Consider the following 27,305-nt stretch of genomic DNA (forward strand, 5'->3'; position numbering starts at 1 on the left):
ATGATAATGATTTAGTTAACTGCGTTGACCTGCTTCGTGAGATGAAGTTTTCGTCATCATGGTCATTGACTTATTTTCTTTGGAATGTTGATCGTATGATTGAAATAACGAGTATTAAGATATGCCAGGTTACAGGGACAAATGGAGAATGAAACGAAGAGAGAGGAGTGCAAACGGTAAGTCATTTTAACAACTATTTTGGAATTCTAGTATCTATTCCGTGTATTCCACCAAATGAAAATAAAAAAAAAAAAAACTTGATCTTTGTCCCCACCGATTTATAACTCAAAGAAGAAATTCAGCTCGAATTCAAAGTACAAAAAAACTGTATAGTCTTGCGCTAGACTTTCTTTGAGCATGGACCTATTGATAAGCATCAGTTCGTCTGTGACCATTTCGTCTCATAACCAGTTGGTCCAATATTTGTTTTATTTTTCATTTATTTCGCTCAATTAACACTTTCTCTAATTAGACCAAACGGTATATGGACTAAAAACTATTGGACCAACTGGTTATCAGACGAAAGAGTGAGAGGACGAAATGGCAATTAAACCATGTGGATATTGGACAAGCTGAGTGTAGACCAAATGATAGTAGACGAGTTGGCAATTGGATGAATTGGTATTAGACCAAATGGAAATAAGCAGTAATAATATGATAATCAAATATGGTCACATAAGACACGTCTATGGCTAAATTTATTTTTGGTATCCTATTTGAAGCTTCCTTTTGTCTGTTTCATAGACAAAAATCAAGCGTAGCGATGTTTTCTCTGTTACCATGGATACATAGCTTTAAATCTACAATGTGCAGTGTCTGAGGTGATCTGGTAGGAGAGGAATATTTTATCTTCATATTGATCTAATCTGATCAGTAGAGAGATCTGAGAGATAACAATCAACCACTATAGATGTAATCACTGATAATGTTTGCCCGCTGAAATTTAATGAATGCGTATACGTATATGAAAAGATATGATTCAAATGCTTTAAGAAATTGTAGCTTTGTAAGGTCAGTTTCATTAACGTCACAATAAAATGGAGTCACGGTTCACGAACATTATTGGCATTGTGTTCTGATAAGAGATTTATGTCTAATTATGGCTTAATTCAGACATGATGATACCCCACTATAGTATTACTGTAGAGCTCTGTCTATAATTGTTCATAATATTGTATTTAACATTAAAAGGGAATATTTATTTACAACACACATTTCACACAATATAAAATAATATTTGTGTTTATTCCAAATGGCCATATTTATCAGAAATGCTGTATTACGCTATGGGGCAAACTGGGGACTCCATAAAATGGTTTGGACCTTTATGGGTTTTTTTTTAGAACCAAAGTAGTACTAACATTTTAAAAGATTTTACCATCTTCATAGAATTATCATGTATTTTCAAAACATGATCAGTTGATTGATCAATGTACTTCTCAATCATGTTAATACAAATTGTTTAGTATCCGTTTTAAAATGTACATCACTTTACCCTATACTCCCTTAAAAATATCAAATAAAAAATGTCGGAATGTCTCTCATTTGCCCCGTTGCATTAATTTGTTTTAAAAGAAAGTTTTAAAAATGGGGTCTTTCTGGAAGGACTCGTATCAAATACAAATGTAATCATTATCAACTTATACTGTTATTGGAGTTTTAGAGAAATCTATTTTTGTGAGACGAGGTCCAGATATCATTATAGAATCTATCATGTCTATGCCTATCTGTATTTCATTTTTACAAAAGAAATACTTATTATCTAGTCCCTTTATTTTTTTTATCGGATTGACAAGGCAACACTGAGAATAGAAATTCGGAAAGATATGGGTATGAAAAGATAATAAAGGATGAATAATCCAGAATAATCCAGGGTCCGCTGTGTTCTGAGAACAACCGACGTCATATTGCCATAGGCTAGGATTGAAAATATCGACTTGTTTTACGGGTTTACGTAAGTATCCGATTCAGTAGGGTGAGCATGATGTCTGGCACGAAAATGAGGTAAAGATCGATCTCCAGTGCCCGAATAGCATGGATAGTCAAATTAATTGGTTTGTTGATAATCCATACTAAACTATTTTGGCGTCTTTCTAGACCCGCCATCCAAGCTGTAACTAATGACACACTGTAAAAAAGCTGTTTAAGATTTTAAGCGCGTTGTTTGAGCCCGTCGCTATACAACTTTTCTTTAAAGTTTTAAACAAGTTTTCTTTTTAACTTTAAACAGGTTGTTAAATAATGTCAGTAGGTGTAATCAGAGACCGCTGCTTTCCCTTTGCGGGATATCTGATGAAAACCCTGTTTATCATATATGATAAATTTCTTGCTATCTAAGTTTAAAATGATCAAGACATGTTATGCATATATTTAATCTTCTTGAACATCTATCATCACATCTCGGTGTATATCTTCTTAAAAAAAAACTTCGCCTCGTTTTTAAGGAGAAAATTGTCAATGTTCACAGAATTTCTAACAACAATTGGACAGCAAAGGTTTCCATTTTCCCTATATTATAATATATTATAATATATTATATTATATTGTATTATATTATATTATGTTATGTTATATCATTTTATATTATATTATATCATAGAGTTGACTGATCGCCCTCACATTTACATTATAGGTAGTTAATAAGTAGCCAAGTACAGTGATGTGTAAGAGAGACTGCTATCATGACTATTGTTTGCTAAATATAAGCATGATAACAAAGAAATCATAGAGTTTTTGAAGAAATGATTGGTGATATGACAATATGATGAATGGATACAAGACTAGTAAAGACAACATCAATCATCTCCATTTGAAGAGGGGTTTGTTACCTAGATTGCATTTTACAAGGTTACTTTATATAACTGTTAGTAAAGTCTTTCTTGAGCTTCAAGTACCACCCCATTTGTGGTTGGCTTGCAATCGATTACTTTGATCGATATCTGACTGTCTGGTATGTTTAGATATAGGTTGATGTTTAAGAAGTCGCCAAAGATATTTACTTCTTATTGTCTGATGTGACCATTGACCATGATATGTTAGAAATCCTCTCGCTTATTACTTTCGCTGACGATGTCATTCAACAAGTTGTTAAAGGTAAAGTCCATCCTAGAGAAATGTCGATTTGAATTAATAGAGAAAAATCAGACAAGTGAAAATTTGAGCAAAATTTGATGTAAGAGAAGAAATTCAAAGTTATGACATTTCAAAGTTTCGCTTATTTTTCACAAAATAGTTATATGCACAATTTAGTCACATCCAAATGAGAGAGTCAATGATGTCTCTCACTCACTATTTCTTTTTTTTTATTGTTTGAATTATACGATATTTCAATTTTTACCGATTTGACAATAAGAACCAACTTGATTGAACCATAAAATGTTTAACGACGGCAATTCCACTTGTTCAGGGAGAAATGAAACTTTGTTTCACAGGACAATGAAGAGAAATTTAGAATTTTCATACAATAAAATACAAAAGAAATAGTGAGAGAGTGATGTCATCGGTTCCCTCATTTGCATACCGACCGGGATAAGCATATAACTGTTTTGTGAAATTAAGCGAAACTTGAACATGTCATAACTTTCTTATATTTTATATCCGCTTTTGATGAAATTTTCAGGGTTAGGCCTGTTGAATTTTTCTCTTTTTATTCAAATAAACTTGGGGTGGACTTGTCCTTTAACAATAGCGTTCAGTTTGCCTATTAAAGGGATGTTCCGGGCTGAAAATAGTTATATCTTAAAAAAGAGAGTAAAATTCATAAAGAAAAATGCTAAAAGTTTCATCAAAATCTGATATCAAATTGCGGAGTTATGGAATTTTGAAGTTTAGCAATATATTGTACAAACATTTCCTTTTCTTATGTCATGTATGTTACAACATGAAATTATAATTGTTTCATTTTTTTGTCATGCATGTGTGAACGATGCGTCTCCCTTGTAATGAAATAAGTTGCAGCAATATGCACTTAGTCAGTTGTTATTCCAATATTTTTGGTTCTTGGAGAAAAAAATTGAATAAACCCAATTTCATATAATAAAATACAAAAAAACAAGTGGGGATATGACTTCATCTGTTTGTTCATTGAATATTCATGAAGGCATGCCTAGAACTGTTTCACCGGAATACTGTAAATCTGTCAAATGTCAAAACTTCGTTATTCCTTGTCCGATTTTGATCAAATTTTCTTTTTTTTGTTCGTCTGATTTTTTCTTAATCTTTTCAAATCATACAATTTTCAGCATTGAGTACCCTTTTAAGCGTAAATCTATTCAAAAGGAAATGTAGATCATAATCATGCTTGTTCTTGTTAATGAAATTTCGCAAAAGAAAAAGTGTCAAGAGTAATTATGATGATCAAAATAAAGAATGTGAGAGGAAGAGGAGAGGTTCAAGCGTAGCCCTATCCTACATGTATCTTGATACTTACTCCATGAAAACATCTACTAGATAATCGCCACTCTTCTGATACATTTCCTCCTGGATCAACCTCCTGTGAGGATATCAACCATGATGAACCCAAAAATGATTACCCTCATAGCTTAAAGGGATGGTCCAGGCTGAAGATATTCATATCTCAATATAAATAGAGTAAAATTCAGAAAGCAAAATGCTAAAAATTTAATCAAAATCGGATAACAAATGAAAATGAAAATCCATATTTTATTGTTCGAAATAGACATAATATGAAATACTCCGAAAATTGCTTTGCCCAATTGATCGTGGACCCGGCAGCCGCTGTGCAGATCCAGATCGACGAGGCTCTATCCTTTTAATCGTTGAACGCCAAACAGGGTTGCAGCAACTCGCATCTTTTAACGTCTTTTGGTCTGACGCAGCCGGGATTTGAACCCCCAACCTCCCGGCTGTGAGACGGACGCTCTACCAACTGAGCCAACACACCGGTTGTGTTAGCTCAGTAACAAAGTTATTGAAATTCAATAAAAAAAGTTATTGAATTTTAAAGCATTGCATTATTCCGGTGAAACAGTCTTTATGAATATTTCCTAGGCATGCTAGGTGAACCGATGATGTCATATCCCCACTTGTTCGTTTGCATTTTATTATATGAAATTAGGTTTATTCTAAAGATTTCTACCGAGAACTAAAACAATTGGATTGACAACTAATTAGGTGCATTAGTAATTTACTGCCGCAACTTATTTCATCATAATGGAGACACATTATTTCCACATGTATGAAAAAATGAAACATTCATTATATCATGTAATAATATAAGAAAAAAGAAAGTGGGGATGTGATATCATCAGCCCATCTAATGAATATTCATGATGATGTGCATATAACTGCTTTAACAAAATATTGTATAAACTTAAATTCAATAACTTCGTTATTTGTTATCCGATTTTGATGAAATTTTCAGCATTTTGCTCTGTGAATTTTACTCTATTTATTAAGATATAAATATTTTCAACCCGGACCATCCCTTTAAAATGCATTGTTTTAAACTAATAAATCTAGGAATCCAATGGTCTTTACGTGTAACAAATTTTGGGCTTGTAATCATTTCCACTCAGAAGTACCTTTTATGAAAGATTTTCCTTTTCTTTGTTGCGCGCTTTATTGAGAGTCGTTTTCAGCTAAATGTAATTTGAGGAAAAATAGATTCTTGGGTGGGATTAACGCTCAAGGCACAGACTGACTTGCGATAGCAAACATGTTGTTTTGTGAACTGCAGGAGTGACTTTAATCTTGCATTATCTGAAATCTGTATGACAAGGCAATGCTTGTTGGCACTCAACAACATTGTCTTGGAAGCTCAGTGGTTTTACTTCTACCGAAGATAATCCTTGCTTTCATTCTAATCCATCGTGCTCGTGACTGACCAGACGTGCAGTCTTCTATTTCACCCGAAGCCAGATGACTTCTAATGAAACGTAAATACGTGTTAATACACGTTACGGTATTAGATGTAAGAAGGAACGATTCTCCGTCATTCGAGAATGAATTATATTCCACATCACGCCTCATATCTGGAAGGCTTTACTTTGCTTCTTGATTTGTTTTACAGTCACATAAAAGCAATCGACTACAAACCGACCGATAATATTCCATTGATAATGACGTATTACAGCTTTGATCGGTCTCAGTCAGGTTCGTTGATGTAAGTGTAGTATTATGCCTGGAGGGGGTTTGAAGTGATTGTATTGTTCATCACGGCGCAGTCCAATGGGATAATGATTTTTGGATTGGTTTGAAAGAAAGTACAAGTTCAGGATTCACTGAGCTGAAAATGATTTAATTAACTCTTATACACAAAGAAAACATCGAAAAAGAAAACGAACAATAAGAAGTAGAACAGGAGAAGAAGGAGAAGAAAAAGACGAAGAATGAGAAGAAAAAAAAAGAAAGGAATAAAGAAGAAGAGGAGGAGGAGAAAGAAGAAGATGAGAGAAGGAATAGTAGAAGGAAGATGAGTTCTAAGAGAAGGGGTAAATATGAAAAAAAGAAGATATCGGGAAGAGAAAAAAATGACAAGATGGAGCGATGAGAAAGAAATTGAAAATTATCAACCTCTGATATGATCATGATTGATTTTGTTTCACTGATTTCATTATTTTCAAACTTTAAGAACTCATTTGTCAAGTTCGTCTGCTAAAAGTTTTTGACGTAAAGGGAAATAAAATGTTTTTTTCGCAGATATTGGTCATATTTTACACTGGATTTGTTTAAACCTTATCCAACTGTAAGCCCAGATGTAAATCGCAATTGTCATGATTGTTCACGGTAAGATTAACATTGCTCACATCAGGCATACCTGTGATGAATTAGATGTGATTTGGGGTGCAAAATGAAACTGCTCGATGAGATTATTTCAATTCATGTCAGCATGCACCATCTAAAGTTTTGACTACATTTTCGTGAGGTTTTCTTTAAGAAAAATCGGAATATTTATCCAATTTCTGTTCGTATTTCTTTATAGATCATTGTCACATTCTTTGGAAAATCAGTGTGGCGATGGTATACCATGGTGTATTAAGACTACACAACCAGAGATAGCCACTCACTGGACTGTTTACATCAATGAAAATTCAACGCCAAAGTGTTATCCATAGATTCCCTTTATGTAATCTTTGTTGGTGTAATGGTTTGATTCCATGGTGTGTTTTAAAACTCAAAGATGTGGTCATCTCAAGGCACTGATTAGACTATAATGGATGAATTAATACATTTATTTATTAGAACATTACTGTTTTGTTCGGAACAAAAATACAAAGTAGTACCCCAAAAATCAATTTGAGGAACGTAAGCAAATTTAAGCAAAAACATAACAACAGTATTTCATCAAAACTTAGGTCTACTTTTAGTAAATTTCTCATGACATAGATAATAGAAAAGAGGGATAAGCATGCAGGGGAGAGAGAGAGCGTGTGTAAGAGAGAGAGAGAGAGAGAGAGGGTGTCGAAGGAGGATGAAGAGAGTCATATGGAGAAAACAGATGAAAACAAAATATCGTCAATCATGATTCAATATTACATCGAAACATAGGCCATGTTAAATAACCGTTTGGCCCATATGATATCTTGATTTTATAGTCTTATTAAGTCAGTTAGTTAAATAACATTGTAAGTTCTGATGAAATCAATCTTGATTAACTAAAAATGAAAAAAATATGTATTAAGAGTTAAACCTGGAAACAACATAGAAATACAAAAGAGAGTATATTTATAATATATACAGATAACCAGCGAGATCGATAAACATAATATGGGAGAGGATGGAGGGAAAGAAAATGAAAGAGTGAGAAGGAGTGTTTGGAGAAAAATTGCAACAGAAATGGTGTCCTTTCCTTTTTAAGTTTTAATCACTAAATTGGTAGTAGACATAATTTGAAAGGGATTGTGAAATACAAAAGTATTTAATGCTCTTTTCAGAGGAACATATATACAGACCTACTGATAAGACTTTCGAATGTTCTCGCAGTATGTTAACAGATCTCTACAACATCCCATACATAGTCTGTGTCATTGTTTAACCATGCAACCAAGAATCGTTTGATGACTCTATAATTAACAGTTTGTTCCTATTCAACACAATCGTGGTTGCCAGAATTAACTTCTCACTTTTCTTCAATCCCTGGCTGGTATGTAAAAGGGTATGAATAGACTTGGTAAATAGTTTGTTAGGACTGTGGATTATTTGACTCTATTGTACGGGGGCGAAACTGTGAATTGGAATACTTCCCTCACACAAAAGGCGACGGAACTCTTGTAAGAAAATCGAGGACCAAGGAGGCAAAATAGACGGTACCAAGTGTACACGTGCATACTTGTTTGTGCTCAAGTTTCTGAGATAGAATTCTAAGAGGTTTGTCACAAGTTTTGAATCTCTTATTTTTTGGGGGAAGTATTTGGTTTATTCAAGGTTTTACAGACAAAGATTTAGAGTTTTCTTTCAAGAAGGGGAAGAGGGGACGAATCTTATGATAGAAGGCTTGTCATTGGTATCAGAATTGCGCAGTTATTTGATTAAAAACAAACAAATACAGAACAACGAGAAAACAAAGAACACACATTCGTAGATAGGAACGGAGAGAGGGGGTATGGGAAGGGGTGACAAAAGAAAGAGATTGAGTTATAGTTATGAAATAAGTACAAGTGAAAGATTGACAAAAATGGGACATCTAATCGCGAGGAACTCCTGAATAACCGATATTATAACTGCTATTGGAAACAAGGCAATGAATTAGATCGGTCAATAGTCAGTTTCTGTGACTTAACCATAAACCTCATGAGAGGAAACAAAATGAAAAGATTAAGAAAGAAGAAAAAAAAATCTTCAATCTGACATGAAGTGAGAACAATACGTAAGTGGCACAATCTTTTGATGTCCGATGTCCCATTGACGTATGCCTACCACCAATAACCCCGATCAATATCTTTACATTGTGTGACCCAATTGAAGAACATCACCAAACAATGCTTTATCAATGGGGTAACATCTTTTGTATTGAAAGTGACAGTTACTCCCATGTCACTGTACGCATGCGCAGATCTCCTCCGCAATGATGGGAACAGAGTTTTAGGGATGAAACCGAAATGTTTGAGGTGTCAAACACACCAACAGCGTGCACAGTGAGGGTATCGTGGCGATCTGGTGGATACATCTATAGCATGGACCTATTGTATGATCTTAGTAGGATGAAAGTAACGTCATATCTACCACAAACAGTCAACTGAGCAACGAAGTTTCTTGTTATATGGGATAAAAAGCAAGACTCGTGCTGATTTTTCAGATTATCCAAGATTCGAGTTTCATAGTCCATCCTTCAACCTTTAGGAATCTCCAATCAGCATGTTTGATATTTAATAACCCAACTTACTTCTAATGAGCATTATCAACGCACAACCATAATGATGACAATACTGTCACATTGATCTACCTAATCACCTTTTTCTTCTAAACTTACTTGGCTGATGTTGGTGCAATGTTTACGAAAACAACAAGGAAGCTTCTTTCAAAACCCAAGACCAAACTGGCTTTTCGAGGTAAGACAGCACCTTGTAATTTATCCAAGATAAAAGGGAGTTTGACAATATTATATTTCTAAACCTGTGTATTGTCCCGTAGATAGAAGTGTTACTTGAAGTGATTGTCTCCAAAGTAAGTACCAAATTTTGGACTCGGGAATCAAACAATTTTATCGCAAAAAATTTGTCGTTGTCATCGATTACGGAACGGCTTCAAACGTACATGTGGTTTGTTTCGAATTTTGGGCTTTATTTTACTGTTATAGCGAGAATTATCATTATTTTCATTTGTTCATTCTAATGATTATAATTTGTATGCGATTTTTCATTTTCAGTTTTGATAATGATAGGTATATTTATTTATTCATTTAATTCTTCATTTGTATATTGTATACCTATTTATTGTTATTATCATTCTATGGAATTATCGTTATTCCATGAACAAAGATAGATTTGCCTTTGCACTGTTGCTGAACAAAAATAATATAAAAAATATATTTTTTTTAATTGCAGAAGCTCTCATTGTGTCGGTCCAAGTTTTAAAAACGTAGAAAAGGATGGTCTACAATCATGACAATGCTAAACTAAAGATTAACGAATCAGAAATGCGGTTTTAATGTGTGCAATTCTAACATTTATATTTTTGATTTTACACGAAAACATTAAAAAAATGACAGTGGCAATCTTCCAGTATCATAAAGTATTGTGTCATTCAATCATGTGAAACATGTTCGTTTTGAGAGACGGACAATAGCTGTCCATTCGGTCATTACCACCATTACAATTCATTGTTCCCCACTCAATAGGATAAATCGAACCCATTTCCCCTTATAGCTTGCCTTTAATCTTTATCCTGTATAGTAGGTCTGAAACCAGTCAAGTGTTTCGCGTTTCTTCCTTTATAAAAAGATGATTGTTTCACTTTGCTTGAATTATTGTTTACTTGTCGAATCCTAAATTGTTTGTCATCGAACTTGTCTGTTTCACGTTTAATGTGCTGGCATTTATGTGAACTATCAAAATCAACAACGGTAATGTTTATTACTACAGAATCCTAATTATTGTTTTTTCTGAGGGGATCTCAACACATAGAGTGGTGAAAACGAACATTTCTTGATTTTTATTTTATTTCAAGCAGATTGAATAGATCAATGAAATACATTGACTTGGTGTTTAAAGTCTCTAAGTCCACATTTTCAGTTTTGGTGCGGAATCCGATTAAAATACAAATCTAGGTCAGATCTCATAATACATCTCTGTATCTAATCCAGTGTCCCGATTAAATGCTCGTTATCTGATTGTTATAATTTCTACCATTCAATATCACAAGTAATGTCATTATAACCCACTGATATATGATCAATTCCACTCAGTTTATTTAACTGTGTTTAATGATATTCCATCTCCAATCCACTGTGATCGAGGTTATACGACTATCGTTGATTTTTACAATTTCTCCATCGTGTCAATGACTCAATATATATATATATATATATATATATATATATATATATATACATTTTTTTATAGTAAATTCCTTAGTCATGTTTATTTTGATGAAAGTGTTCTTATTTCTTCTTCATCTGATCTGTGTTTGTTACCATTATCAACTTATCCTGCAAAATTAGTGGAAGGCATTTTCATATCTATTTAATATGATAATTGATTTTACCCCTGCGATTTATTAGAGCTTAAACTGATTTTGTGCTGAGATTTGAAAGATATAGTTAGAATTCTTATTCCTATCGCCAGTACAAAGTACATGAGGAAGGTTGTTATATCATAGTGACTTGCCTCCAATGTATTTATTCGCTGAATTTGTTTTTCTTATGAACAAGAAACATTGATTAGAATGACATCTAAATGGTTGGGACGATGATTGTAACGTACTTTGTGCTTAACTGGAAGTTCATTCTTGACGAAAAACTTGCTGTAAAGATATGAGGAAAATAATAAAATATATTGGTGAAGGTTTGGGGAAAATCCATTAGAGATTAGGGAAAAAAATATTTGAATTGTGACTTTTTATCTATGACGTCATATACGAGCAGCTGCCCCATATGTTATGTTTAAATAAAATGCATTAATTCCATTTCTTATTCTTTGTTCAGGAGCAGATGTAATAAAACTAATTTTTTTTTTTTCTGAGAAAATGACATTTTCATCGAATTTTTTTCTTTTCAACTGACGATACAAGGGAAACTGCTCCTATATGTCGTAAACATTCGAAATTGAAATTCTAATAGCCTTTAAAATCTTTGATGGATTTTCCTCAAAACAATAAACATTTTGACACAATGCGGGAATGTAATAAATCAAAGGTTGTAAACATAACGTGGGAAATAATCTAATTGGTAAACTGTCTATCCATTAACTAAATCGATTTCAAACTGCATGGAAAATCTTTCTTTTTTTATCTTTATAAAATCTGAGAATCATGCCTTTTAAACCAAACACCTGCCTTTATACCTGTTAAAGTAACAGTCAATCTCTCCCTATTGTACGCTGTACTTTAATGCAATAAAAAGATCGATGCATACAATTTCAATGAATTTGTCGGTGCGAAAGAAGACCCTTCCTTGATTGCTTCTTAAAAATATCATAATAGTCTGGAAAACACCTGCTATAATCGAAATGGACGTACATATAAATGGGCAATTAGGAAAAAAGGTGGGGGTAATAAGGGTAATAATTGCGATTTAAACGTGCTTTGATGGATACCATGATGTGTTATTTAGTAACAACAATGATTAAAGTGCTAGGTCCTCCATAAAATTATGAACATAAAAGTAATTAGCACCATTACCCTTTAACCATGATAACGTGAATTTCTTATTCATAGATATTTTTATTAGAGGAAATGGGTAAAAAAAACCGCGGAATATAAGTTCGGTTCGGGGTCGATTTTGGTTCGAATGATGTTGAATTCCAATAAGTGTGTGTGTGTGTAGGGGGGGGGGTCACTGTTCCTAATAATCATTATCTACTCACTGACAGCAAACCTAGGTATTGTATAATCTTGGGGTGGTGCATCAACCGTTTAACTTAAAACGGCTCTTTCTCTAATATTGGTAGCCAGATGCACAGACGCAATCCCGTGAATCCGACTTAGTTTAGACCGATTTATTGTAACGATACATGTACCTCTGATGATCGTAGATGTATTTATTTATTCATTATATTTATTTATTTATTTTGTTTTATTTATTTTACAAAGTTTATAAGTCATTTTCAGTTTTTTTTTAGGATTTACCTGAAATTCTTTCTCATTTTTTTAAAGTTCTTTGAAATGTTTTTTTTTCTGTTTCGTGTTTTTTTTTGTCGCTGGGAGATAGTTTGTCATTTTTAAGTTTCACTGTATGTGTTTTTTGCACATAACCCCTGTGTTTCATCAAAGTATAAATGGAGCTTGAATGAAGATCAATTTTATTCTTCCACTTTGATTTCACACAAAGTCAGGTTTGCTAATAATTGTCATCGCTAGGATAGGTGTTTGGCGGGTGTGATTATGATGATGGTGGTGTGTATTCCGTTTTTCCTTTTTTTCATTTAATGTGTCTGCATCTGATATGTTCATGTATTTTTTTTACTATTCCGGAGACGTCTTATTTTCAAGTATATAATTTTTGCTGCCCTCCTGCTCGTGTAATATTACTTTTAAATGTACAATTTAATGATGTATGAAACGGATTGGATGGAATAGAAACGACACAATTCACCCATTTGATTCGCGACCTTTTGATCATGTATTTTATTTGTAGCAAAATTATCCGTACCATTGTTGTTCTTCCATTTCACCACCGAGGGCGAAATAATGACAGGAAAATTTCTATCATCTTATTGATCAGCGTCTATTATATTATCCAGTACTATTATTTCTCTCCCTCTCTCTCTTCCCTTCCCTTTCTAGATTGAGTTCTTTATTACTCTATCTATTGGAATCAATTTGATCAATACGGTAAAGTGGAAAGGAATAAATGAACAACGGTAATTAGTTGTAATCCCTTTGAAAAATCCATCTTCAGATATATGTTCTTTTATCATTTTAAAGTGGTTTATCTGACCCATTCTAGAAGACCCGTCATCAGAAATTAAACATGAGGGAACGACCTGCCTAAAACATTACAGTGAACGGATTGGTTAACAAGTAAAATCGTCATTTCCGAATTGGAAGCGGCTTTGATCTGGTGAATTGAATTCTTTATTTTGTTTAATGAAAGAACATTTATCATTCTTAGAGCTTTTTTATTAGTATGTCTGTTCTCAGAAACTTAAAAACTAGGCTATGATTTGGCCTAAATGGGGGAAGTGGCAGGGAGTAGATTTTGTTCTAGGTGTTGTCTTGGTGCTGGGGAGGAAGTCAGGTGTATGCTTAATTGGCATAGTGTTTTTGACGTGAGAAATATGATAATGGAAGGAATACTGTTGATCAAGTCTAATCTATTGATGTTCTTGTCTTCTTAGTGTTTTCAAAACGGAGCCGTCATTATCAACATGTCACTGGACAGTGTCATTTTGTCTCATGAAACAAAAACACTGCTCTAATTATCTCTAAAGCCTGTCGTCAACAATCCTCATGGCTTAGCGCATAATAGGAACATGCTAGAACGGCTTATCGACAACTGCTTATCCCATTTAGAATAATTGATTAACATTGTTGCTAATTTAATCTCCAAAGATTGACATTCATCAGTACGTGTACTCGATCAAGCTTAAAGCTCTATGATGGAAACATAGTCGTCGGCATAGGAGTCGTTATATTTCTTTCTCATCAAACTTTAATCAGAACTCGTCGTTTTTTTCGATAAATGGTCAGTTTTTATCACCCTTTCAGAAACAGCAAAGTTCTTTTTTATTGCTTAATATACCAAATCATATCCTTCAAATAAAATCTTCCCATATAGGCCTATCAACTCCAAAGGTAATCGTGCCCATTGATGGATTCTTATTTTCATTTTCGCATTATCTTCATTTTGAAAGTAGAATAAATTGAAATTAAAATTTCATATTACATTTGGATTGGAAATTACATAATCACCATTGTAAAAATTCAGTTGTTGCCCTATTATCATGTTTCTAATTCATTCCGGTTACCTTATTATACTAATTTCAAATTAATGCTATTTTTTACGAAGTAAGAATGTTCATCTGTAAAATTGTATCTGATTTATATTACTTTGTATTATGTTTTGAATGGAAATGGAATAAAGAATCGAATTGAATTGCATTATTTTTAATTACCCATCCAATTTCGTATAATGTACGAAGGGTTAAATTACTCTTTAAGATAGCAAAGTGTTTGTCAAAGTATTGAAAGGAGTAAATGCTGATGGAAATGGTAAGAAAGTATCAAGTGGTCATTAATTTGAAATTTCAATGGTTTGAAAGACGATTCGATACAAAATAGAATTTAAGATAGATAGGAGGTGAACATAGGGGTGGGCAAAGAGGACCCCAAACTGACGTCATTGTTTGCTCGTCTTCTAAATAATATGTGGGTTCGGTAAATTTTACGACTCAACCTGTTTAGAAGTCTCCTGTCGTCTTTCCTACCTTTTCTTGTATTCTTTACTTGACAAAAATATCAATTAAGATATATTGAGTTATATTCAGCTGAGTAAAAATTATTGCAGTATATGTGGGCTAATTGCTTTTGCGTGTGTGCGATTATTTGAAATTGCTTTGCTCTTATCAGATCATGATAAGAGCACATTAGAAATATTACAAGACATGTCAATTTATGGGAAAACTTCATTTCTATCACTTACAGGCGCCATCTAAGCGAGTGATGATGGCGGGGGTCATTGGTGTCAAGCTAAAAGCTTCTTATCTACCCGTTGAGCATCTCTCGACCCCTTCCTTTACATTGAGTTTAATCCCTCCAGAGGGAACTTGACAAAGGACTTCAATCAATATTACGGGTTTTACGTTTGCATTGTGTCACTGGATCTCTTTGTCCAAACTAGTTTAAAGATAGACGAAACCTTCACACCCCCTTAAATTCTTCTTTTGTACAGATATAAAATGCATTCAAGGCGTAAACAAAGCATGCCGTCATCTCAGTGCTCACCGGAAGGCAGTTACGTTGTCTTGTGAACTTTGTTACCGCGAAACTGGCAGGAGGTTTTCGCACAGTGACGCAGAACACTTTCAAGAACATAGAAAATGTATTGGCAGATGACCTTCATAACGAAGAGCATCCAAACAGTCTTTGTCGAAAATCGTTGATTAAAAACAACATATATGCCATTTTTCGAAACTCAGGACCGAGCTGCTTTTCCGATTCACCAATTTTCGACAGAGATCTCCCAGATGTCATTTGACGGGGTTTTTCAATACATTTACTGTCTTCTTGAATCCGTTTAGCGTCACAGTGCAAAAACTCAGTCATGTTTTAAGATCAAGAAACGATTTTGAGCTATTCGTACATGATTTATTGGCACGTACATACCTTACGTATTGTCTGTTAAGTCCCACTCCCCAATATTCTTTATTACAAATAATAATAATAATGATAACAATAATAATGTAGGATTTGCATAGCACACGTATCCACCTTTCCAGGTGCTCAAGGCGCTCCTATATTACCTCGGCTAAGCTAGTTTACCGATTCCGGTGCGCACTGCAGCACTTTTTGAGCAATTACTTCCTGCCTGTACCGATTAACGTCACCTGGATTGAGTAAATTTCTTCCTGAATTTGACTGCTGTCGAGCGTCGACAAGCAAGACGTACCAGCGAATAAACTGATAAACAATATACCATAACTAACATTATCTTTATTGTGATCTGTTATAGACCTAGTAAGTATGGGGTAAATATGATAAATAAAGTGAATCAAAACTTGTTTTCATGACATAAATCTTTACGATGAATTTACACAACAGGCCAGTAAAAACACAACTTTCTTGAAAACCAAGCATTATTAGGGCCACATGTCACAAAAAATGCGATAGCCTCCCTCTATTTCAATATTTATTTTCAGGTCATAAAATTTGAGTCAAATTATAATCTATCCTAACATAGCCAGGCTCTATGATCTTTTGATATGTTCCTTTCCCTCAAATCAGGAAGATTCTCGCAATTTGTCCTATGGTTACAGTGTGAAATACGATGAGGTAATTTATATCAGATTTTGTTGTCACGTATGCCTGTCTTCATATGAAAGAAGTAGCCTATCATAATTATGTACGCATGGCTTGAGCGGAATCAAGACTTTTTTTAGCTTTAGAATCTGACCATCACTGAGTTCTAAATTGAACCAAACATCATGTTCGGTAATCTGTCCTTTTTATTCGATTAAATGACAGATCCTTGGATTTATTCGATATACGGACATCGTGTCTTCGCAGAAAATCGTTTTCTCAAGTCGTTTTCACGTCGTCTTGTATTTTCTTACTCTTTACCAAGTCCATTTTTTCACGAATCGTTAAGTTCTATTGCACTCTCCCTGTTTTCGAGTTCTTCTTGAAATACATTTCACAACTTTTTAAGAAAGGAAAACCGACAACTTCTAAAATGATGCTTTCACAGTTCCTATATATATATATATATATATATATATATAGGAAAAAAATCTTGTACGAATTCAAAATTTCTAACTTCATCTCTTCTTATGTTACGTGTCATATACTCTTAAATAAAAAAAAAACATATTTGACAAAGCTAGCGTTTACTGACTCATCCACAGTGTTATTAGATTAATTATTGTGTTTTGTGTAAAGTAAAAAGAGTGGAAAACATTTTTAATGATTAACATGGGTGCAAGTCCGGAAAGAATAATGAATTTGTTATAAATGGGATCTCCAATCTGTATCCTTGTCAACTGGAGAGTATTTATTTTATCACCACTTCAGACAAACATTCCTTATGGATCGATCATTTCCTCAAACCTGCTGTCACATATCAAACCTCCACATCTACCTATGATCTTCATCATAATCCAATTGTCGGTGGATACTCATTATTGGAGTGACTCAATTTTCATCAAAGACGATGATATGATATATGTCTGGGATAGATGTATTATTCTCTCATGGGAAACATAAGGATTCAAAAGATTTCATAATGGATGAATTCCTCTTCACCGTTCGCGGAAGAAGTGCTTTATAACTGTTTGCATGTCTCTCTTTTTTTATAATGTTTTTGCACTGTGAGTGAGGAATCATTTCAAACTGATATGGGATCTATCTACACCCAATGATTGTGACCAAAAGGTAATGTTACCGTTCAAGAAGTAACCATATTTGACTCAAATAGGACGAAGGACTGTTTCTTGTTACATGGTACTGTAAGAATTTTAGTTCAGGATGACCGGGATTGATTCATTATTGGAATTATTCCTTTGCTGTCAAATCCAGTCCCAACTATGATTTCAAAGTATCATTCCAATTCCCCGACAGAGCTTATTATTGAGGATAGCAAAGTCACCGGTAAATTGGTACAAGATTTGTCTTAAGTCTGTAGTATTTATCATCATCATACCTGTTATAACACACTTCACCGGTAAACCATGATTCGATATTCAAATGACTTTCGTTACAGTAACATCTATCTTTATTGTTAAAGAGAGCACTTTCCTACTTATTACTACTAAAATATATAAACCCCTCAAAAAGTTTTGCAACTCAGTTTTTGGGGATGATATCTTTTTGGTTAATGAAGTATAAAAGATGAAACTGGTATCATTGGAAAGCTGAATTATTCCTCTTTACAATGACATGCCATTTGCTGTGATTATGTAATCATGGAATATGCAATCACCCTGAACATTGAGGAAAGTCAGAAGTGAAATGTTGCAAAATGCATTGATATCTAACAAGAGTCTCCATTTCTATAGAATTTCCACCATGCAGGTGACAGTGAATGCACTCGGTCCATCCTCGAAACAATTGGAAATTCGCTATTGGAAACGACGCATTTTGCAACATTTCATTTCAAACATTGCTGCGTATTATCATGTCTGTGTATTTCATGATAACACTAGCATTACAAATGACACATGATTGTAAAGAAGAATAATCATGCTTTCTAAAGATATCACTTTTACACATGATGATGGCACATTAAGAAATTTATTAGCACTCAAACTTGCAGTTTGAGTTGCAGAACTCAAACATGACATGGCAACGAATTTTGCAACATTTCATTTTTTACATTGCTGCATATTTATCATGTCTGTGTATTTCATGATAACACTAGCATTACAAATGACACATGATCGTAAAGAGGAATAATCATACTTTCCAATGATACCACTTTTACATATGATGATGGCACAATAAGAAATTTATTAGCACTCAAACTTGAGTTGCAGAACTTTTTTGGAGGTTTATATAAAAAAACGTATATCGTGAAAGACATATTTAAGCAATAAAGGTGCCGTTGTCATGGTTGTCCAATGTTCCTTATTGGACACTTCCCGAGAACATATACAGTTTCCGATTATTAACTTTTGAATAGTTTGCATGGTTTGTACTACTGTTTATTCAACTTTGCTCTCGTCATATAAGATGAATGCTGAAAGCTAATATAATGTAGAAAATATAGTGCATTGATCCTCATGGAAACGTTTCTTTACAGGTGTCGATATATTAAAGGTCAAGTCCACCTCAGAAAAATGTTGATTTGAATCAATAGAGAAAAATCAGACAAGCACAATGCTGAAAATTTTATCAAAATCGGATGTAAAATAAGAAAGTTATGACATGTCAAAGTTTCGCTTATTTTTTACAAAATAGTTATATGAACGAGCCAGTTACATCCAAATGAGAGATTCGATGATGTCACTCACTCACTCACTCACTATTTCTTTTGTTTTTTATTGTTTGAATTATACAATATTTCAATTTTTACGAATTTGGCGATTAGGACCTCCTTGCCTGAAGCACAAAATGTTGGAATAATGGAATTCCACGTGTTCAGGGAGGAATTAAACTTCATTTCACATGACAATGACGAGAAGATAAAAATATTTCATATGATAAAATACAAAAGAAATAGTGAGTGAGTGATGTCATCAGTTCCCTCATTTGCATACCGACCGAGATGTGCCTATAACTGTTTTGTGAAATGAAGCGAAACTTTAAAATGCCATAACTTTCTTATTTTACATCCGATTTTGATGAAATTTTCAGTGTTACGCTTGTTGAATTTTTTTCTTTTTATTCAAATCAAGTTTTTGTTGGGGTGGAATTGTCCTTTAAGCGTGGGACTTCATATCCCCCTAGTGACATGGAAAACGTGGGCATTAGATAGTTATTGCTCTCGTTAATAATCATCTCACTACGTAATAAATCATATCAAATGGACGCGCAATGGTTTCATAATTATTAAAAAAAAAAGTACAAATATCTTGTCATCTGAACAAATGTATTCTCATGATTTCAGCAAGATTGTTTTTTTTTCTGTATGGTGAACATTTCATAAGGAATAGGGGAATGCTTCATGGACATGAGGAATTTGTATATGGATCGGTTGCCAAGTTTGTTGTAATATTGCTTTTAACTTTTGCAAAAATAAGACCTATCGTTTTTTTCTAGCCTCCCACTCCGTTCACCATGTTTGAGTAGCAAGAAATCATGTCATGGACTGTGTTTTATAACCCAGTAAAAGTGCCTAACTCAGCCTCTTACGGTCTTAAACTGTAAACTCCTGCTGTATAGAGTAACTCGCCTCTCAGACCACACCATTCTTTGATCCCAGTCAAATCTGGAGGGGGTTAGGGAGGTGTGGTTACACGTCTGGTAACTCATACATGTCATAAGACGAGGTTAATTTTATAACAATATATTGAGTAGCCTACTAAAAAACGCCATAGGCAAGGATAGCGTTTGATAGAACATCTTCGAAAAATAAACATACTTTCATTGATCTGAACATCAAAACAACTCGATCGTTATTTTAAATAATGGCGAGTGACAATGCTTTGTTTTCTGAATAGAACCGATGGCAGTAAGATGGACATGTTATGAATAAAGACATATCCATTCATAAATCACAAAGTGGAAGAGTTCGTCTTCGCTGAATCAGAAAACCCTGGTAAAACAATATCACGTCCGTATGAATTATTTGTGTCCGGGATCATCGACGACATGGCATAATGAATCGAGTTCGCTGTGCGCTCAATTTTAGAAGTTTGTGGGATATTGCGATAACGACACATATATGGCACAGATGAGGAAAGAGACACGAAAGGGTGTGTGAGAGTTAAAGGCGGATAGTGAGAGAAAACAAAAGAGATTGAGAAGGAAAGGAGACAGAGATTAGAGGAAATGAAAGAGAGAGGGGGGGAGAGGAGGGGGAGATAGAAAGAAAGAAAGAAAGAAAGAAAGGAAAGAAAGAAAGAAAGAAAGAAAGAAAGAGGGGATATATTACCTTTACAGTAGAAGAACCCAGTGAACATGTATCAATATAAATTTCATATTCCTATACTATGAAAATAAAGCTACATGAAACACAGGTGCATAATAATTTACGATCACTTGATTCACAAATTTTACGCAAACCACACGCTATGAATTACAAGGGTGTAGGTTGGCGCATAATTATCGTCTTCCATACTCGTCACTCCATTAATACAAGGGTTGGAATTAAACCACTTAAAATCATCTAGACTCGTAAGAGAGAACCTAGAGAAAGAGCTTAAGCAAATACACTGAATCAGACGTACCTCAATTGTGTACACAATCTAATGTCTAAATCGTCTTAGGTGGTGGACTTTCACAGTACTGACTATAGAAAACAATGCCATTGTTTTGTGACGTTTGTGGATAGATTGCATTTATTTGTCGTGTCTACAATTCTCAATGAGATGAAAGAATTGAGTGAATAGCGTGTAGTGAAAGCTGTGATTCAAATCAAGTTAGATGTTACTAAGCAACAAGTGTTTAATGAACATGCGCTATAGGACCATCATTCGCCTTCTCTAGTAGAATATATCTAAATGCAATTTATATTTATAGTATTAACATTGTATTAGAATAGTAACTTACTATTCTAATACAATGTTAATACTATAAATACGAGAATGATGATGATTGTGATGAAAAAAAATATGATAACGATGGATAATGATTATGGTGATGGTGATAAAGATTAACATGTCATACATTCTGCTCATTCAATATGAATATATATTTAATATATACTTTGGTTTGTCATATTTTCAGGTAAGCAATTTCTGGCAATGACACTCCGTCTTCCGTAGGTAATTTTATGTCAATGTATACATTATGATTTATTGTCGAAAATTCTTGTTTACCAATACCATGTTATATCATTATGTCCACAATACACTTCATACACTAATCACATGTTGTGAAATGATTGGGGACGCAGGGCCGATCACTTTGCGCATTTAAGCCTTATTATTTTTCATTTATTTATATCCTCCACAGATAACTATACCATAGATATCGAGGAAGGGAGTGAGAACTACCCGGAGGAAAGCAAATCAATGACGCCCACCTCAACACCGGAGGACTCCCCTAGAGTTGAAATGGATGATCCCAATATTGTCAAAGGATATCGGGGAAATTCGTGGGTTTTTGAGAATAAATTAGGCGTGGCCGAAGATCTCCGATACCTGTCGCACATGCCCGAACTTTGTGACGTAACCTTCCTTGTTGGAGAATCGAGAGAACCTATCTGCGCAGTGCGGGCTATTTTGGCTGCAAGGAGCAGGTAAATAAATCACAACTACTTATGTCACAATCACAAAGTCTCCTTGGTATGACTCTTGCATTGTCTTGGAATTCGAAATAAAATTGAATGTTAACCATGTTAACTAGGACAATTTATGTATTTTTAATGTATCCCATGGAATAAGTCTCCCTGTGATTAATTAATGATATTTTGGTAAAATTGTAAATGATAATAATGGTGCCTATGAAAGACATTTTGGATATTTTTATTTTTAGTATGACTCTTACCAGCTTTCTGGTTGATAAGAATACGTGTACTTTGATAATCTTTCAAAAGTTCCACCAAGATCAAAGTACACGTATTCTTATCAACCAGAAAGCTGGTAAGAGTCATACTAAAAATAAAAATATCCAAAATGTCTTTCAGATATTATCTATGAAAAATTACTAATAACACTTTTTTTGTTTCTTTAATATGAAGCTGTAATTTCTAGTTGCATTATTATGATGGCTACTTTGAATTTCATATTCGCAGAATATTCCACAAGTTGCTGTACTCAGCAGCCCGAGGGACTCCACGTAAGAAGAATGTATCGGCAACAGACAAACTCGGGAAGAAAGTATCACAGATGATACGGAGAAGTAGCATTGACCTAGGAGAAGATTATAGCGCCATCAGCTGTCCGAGAACGATTACAATTGAAGAGTTTGATCCGCCCGTGTTTCGTCAACTAATCCAATACTGCCATACCGGCTGCGTTACTCTCAAGCCTAAGATTGTGCTAGGTGAGTCAACGAGTCCTGCTTAAAGTTCAAGTCCGCCCGAACGAAAAGTTGGTTTTGTTAAAAATATACACAGATCAAACAAACATTCCACTTAAAACCCATTCTATTGGAGAAAAAGTGAGAAAACTACGACATCCCGCCTTTGTATTCCCTATCTTTGATGCTTAGCCCCATCCCCTTGCTTAGGATTCCCTTCTTGTTTAACAATAGCGATTTTTCTCAATTGCAGCGGGGACGGATTCTAAGACATATGAAATCTATTGAAAATGTGTGTCTGATCACTATGAACAGATTAGAGTTCATTGTCGAAAATTGGTGAACCGGGGCAGCAGATTCGGAGATGACAAAAATATGCAAATACAGAATGTAGTTTTACAGAGTATATAGGACGACAATGCAGTTTGATTCACCTAGTTTAGACAAAGACTGCTTTGTCATGAAGGGCTTTAGACAAGAGATTCTCTACGTTCCAGATAGCGTCTGCTTAGTGATGTGAAAACTTCATATTGTCCACAAGTCTTTCCTCAGGTTTCCTTGCCAAGCTAAGATTCTAAAGTTTATATTTAATTGCAGGAAATAATAAATTATACATTGTCTGTTAGTCTTGTAATCGCGTTTTGTTGATGTGTTATCCCTCTATACCTATCCACGGAAGAGCAGCTGCTGCTCGTGATCATTAATTCAGATGATGTAATAGTGTCCTCAGCATCTCGCATTTTGTTTTTGTTTGAACTAAAATTCTGTTCAATTTAGAAGTCATGTGACAATCTCCCAACATTCTCGAATGATCACTCTTCTGTAATGTTTTATTTGGTTCACTATAGCAAATTCAAGTAAAGATTTAGATAGACAGATAGATGAAAATCGGGAACAATTTTTATATTGTTATACCTAATACTATTTCGTGCATTCTTTATTTGATATTTTTTATGTTGTTTTTTTATAGGTTTGATGAATGCATCTGATCATTATGGTCTTGACGAATTAAGACGAGCATGTATGACTTATCTTCAGAACTGTGTTAACATCGACACAGTGTGTTTACTACTGCGTTCTGCTGAGAGATACATTCAGTATAAATCTACCAAATCACTAGTACAAAAGGTTTGTGCCGGGTTTACATAATAATATGCTTATCTAATTTTGCATTTCAGCATTTTTAATACCATATTTCGATACCTCCACCGTCTAAATTTGATGGGAATTGTCCAATGAGATCCAAGACATGACCCCAAGGATGCATAACTAGGCCCGATTGAAGTCTATGTATTATTAGCGGTTCCAAATGCTGTACTTTACGCATGCACCGTGTTTACGCGCTGCCCCGGCTCGCGGTACAGACACGAGAACCGGTGAGACTCGGCTCGCAGATTATCATGCGTCGCGTTTTTAAACGCTGCCCAAGGTAGAGGGGAGACTCGGCTCGCGGGGCAAAAACAAACATCAGGGGCCCGTTTCATTAAGGACTTACAACTGTTGTTACTTTGTCATGATGGCAACTACCATGGTAACAGGGCTCAGCAGCCAATCAGAATCAAGGTTACTATGGTAGCTTTCATAATGGCAAAGTTACAACAGTTGGAAGTCCTTTATGAAACGGGCCCCGATGATAAAAAATTACGTCATGAATCGCGCACTAATTGCCGAGGCAGACTTGACTTCGTGTTCACACGCAGAAAAATTGCCGTGTCTGTACCGGCTCGCCGGTCTGATCGTACTATTTTGGCGGAGCAATATTGCCGTCTCTGACCCGCGAGCCGGGGCAAGTTATAAGCGTTTACACGCAAAAAAAAAGGCATGTCTGCACCGGCTCGCTGTGCACATGTGCAGATCTGCGAGCTGGTGCAGCATGGAAACACGGTACCAACCACCAATTCCCATGAAATATATGGGTTGTGGTCTTGTGCTTGTATTTCATCATATTCTATACCGAAATATGGTAAACAATTATATTTGTCGACCAGCTTCGATAATGAGTCAACGTGTAATCGAATATACCGTATTATATACATAAAGGTCACAGGTCATAGAAATACATTGCAACATGAGAATGATAGTCACAATGGGAAGTCTACAATACTGAAGGGTCATATGAAAGTATACATTGGTAATATGAAGAGAATATATGGGTATCTTTATGGAGGAAGATAGTCGAGTTATCCTGCTTTAATTACGCTATTTCCCCAGTTTTTACTTTATTCCTATACTAAATATTCCATATGACAATTCACTCATTTGATTTCATTTTCTTCATCCTCTATAGGCGCTCGAGTTTGTGGACATAAACGCAGAGTCAGTCTTGAGACTACCCGCCTTTACAGCACTACCAAGTCACGTGGCCAGACTTATTTTATCACGTGATGAGCTTCAGGCAGATGAACTCATCAAATTCCAAGCTGCACTCGCCTGGAGTCGTGCATACATAGAAAAACATCCCACCTCAACGCTCCGTGACGTCATGACCCCATTTGTAGACAGCATTTCGTTTCATCTGATTCCGGCAACAACACTCATGCAGACGGTTAAACCGACCGGTTCGGTTCCGGATCACAAAATTATGACCGCTCTGGCATACCAAGCTGATCCGAGCAGTCTTGAACCCGGTAGCATTGTGACGTCGCCAGCAAGATTACGATTATCAATGCTTAGCCTGAATGTAATAGATTCGCCGACAACCTCTTCAAGACAAACCAGATCAGACAACTCTTCGTCATCGCTTAAATCAGCGACGTCGTATACGTCGTTGAACACGTCGCGTGCGAGCGGCATCGATAGAATCCCACTAGACAATGAAGCAGATATACCTGAAATTAGTGATCAAACAGTAGATCTCGATAATGACCTTGAACATGATGTTATACACGATAACAATAACGATACTAGCGGGTATATCGAGAACGGTGATCGAGTGAACGAATGCGACGATGATGACGCAGATGTTGATGACGAGGCTGACTCAGATGAGCGTCATGATCAGGTTGATTTGATGTTTAGACGTGATCGTTGTTTTAGTCCACAATGTTTAAGTGATACAAATACGAGTTGTTCAATGTCAACATGTTCTGATTGGACTGATACGAGTAGCAGTGCAGGGGGTAGCTTTGGACGTGCTGACCAGAAAGAAAGTAATTTCAAACTTCTCCTTCCCGAATAGGCTTTCGCAATGTCCATTATTTATATAACTTGCCCGATAATGATAGAATATATTGTCTTTGTTTGTCAAGTGTTTATTTTCTTAATTTTTATTATTCATACACATCAATACAGCCATGGTACGATATTAATATTGACAGCTGTAATTATTATGAATTTAATAATGATATGAATCCACTTAGGGTTCTTGGATCTCATAAAGCTGTTCAACACTGAGTCACGCATGTATGGATGGTGGTACGGCTGATGACCTTCTCCTGGCTGTCAAACCGATTTATTAACTATTTTTACTCTAACCAGCTAAACTTATCTAAAAACCTAATAATTTATCATAATGTTGACAAAGATTATGGAAAATTATCTCCCTCTTTGTTTAAACAGGTCGATTCGGGTAGCTAATTGAGGTAAAAAATAACGCCACAAATCATGCGTAAACTTATTCGTTACCCAAGAACAGCTTCATGATATACTACTCTGAATCAAATCTCACTCATATACTTTTTGTGAAATGGCATTCATATTCAAAATCGTACACAATCATGCAAAAATAAATTGATTTGTGACCATGGTGAGATTACTTCGAAATGTCATATAACATTCGTTAATATTGCTTCAGATTTTTATACATAAAAAAGAAATTTTTAGACTGAAAATGCTGGTCTTGACCTTAAACCAATAATCTTAACCCTACAACTTAAACTTGTTTCTTGTGCACAGGGCTGGGTGCCATTGGGTAAAAGGACCCCCAATATAAGAAGGCAATGTTTAGTATCAGGGTTAACATGGTTAACACATATCGTTAAAGAAATCTATGCCAAGAAATAACTGCATAGGGCATGTAGGGCAGAAACTAGCAGAAGTGCTTTCGCGAAACAAATCATCAAACAACATATTGCTGTTGGATGATGGACAAATAAGCATTCTGCCTTTCTGACCGGCGTTCAAAGCTGGGGGCCCGGGTTCGATTCCCGGCAGAGACATTTTTTCGGCATCACCAATTTTTCCAAAGGGTAGATAGCTCTGGGGAACCTTGATAAATAAGCTACGCCTACCAATGTTCTCTTCATCAATTTCTTTACAATATTTAAATAAAAAGAGTTTCCAAAGCTGTTGTACATGTATAACTTTACACATTTATATATTTTATTGATATTGTCGGTTGTCGGAATTCAACGACTTATAAGGCGGTTGGTGTTAATTGGACTTCGTCATTTTTTTCAGAGTTTCAATAT

General features: G+C 34.9%; 1 protein-coding gene across 2 annotated transcripts; it reads left to right on the plus strand.

Moving 5' to 3' along the window:
* Nucleotides 1-27,305, plus strand: LOC121426042 (serine-enriched protein-like). 2 transcript variants are annotated; one of them, XM_041622175.1, is made up of 5 exons: nt 1-176; nt 21,889-22,174; nt 22,670-22,920; nt 23,867-24,024; nt 25,184-27,305. In XM_041622175.1, exons 1-5 carry the CDS (start codon nt 122-124, stop codon nt 26,072-26,074), a joined length of 1,641 nt encoding a protein of 546 aa, XP_041478109.1. In that variant the 5' UTR covers nt 1-121; the 3' UTR covers nt 26,075-27,305. The 2 variants fall into 2 exon arrangements, with proteins under 2 accessions (XP_041478109.1, XP_041478108.1); XM_041622174.1 differs by lacking the exon at nt 1-176 and adding an exon at nt 9,256-9,509.

The sequence above is a fragment of the Lytechinus variegatus genome, chromosome 13, assembly GCF_018143015.1.
Source record: "Lytechinus variegatus isolate NC3 chromosome 13, Lvar_3.0, whole genome shotgun sequence".
In the NCBI taxonomy this organism is placed as follows: domain Eukaryota; kingdom Metazoa; phylum Echinodermata; class Echinoidea; order Temnopleuroida; family Toxopneustidae; genus Lytechinus; species Lytechinus variegatus.

Excerpts from the sequence above, each read along its gene's own strand:
- LOC121426042 (XM_041622174.1), top strand. The coding sequence starts at position 9,449 with ATGTTTACGAAAACAACAAGGAAGCTTCTTTCAAAACCCAAGACCAAA. Across the intron at positions 9,510-21,888 it reads GACCAAACTGGCTTTTCGAG|ATAACTATACCATAGATATC; the intron begins GTAAGACAGCAC and ends TATCCTCCACAG. Across the intron at positions 24,025-25,183 it reads CCAAATCACTAGTACAAAAG|GCGCTCGAGTTTGTGGACAT; the intron begins GTTTGTGCCGGG and ends CATCCTCTATAG.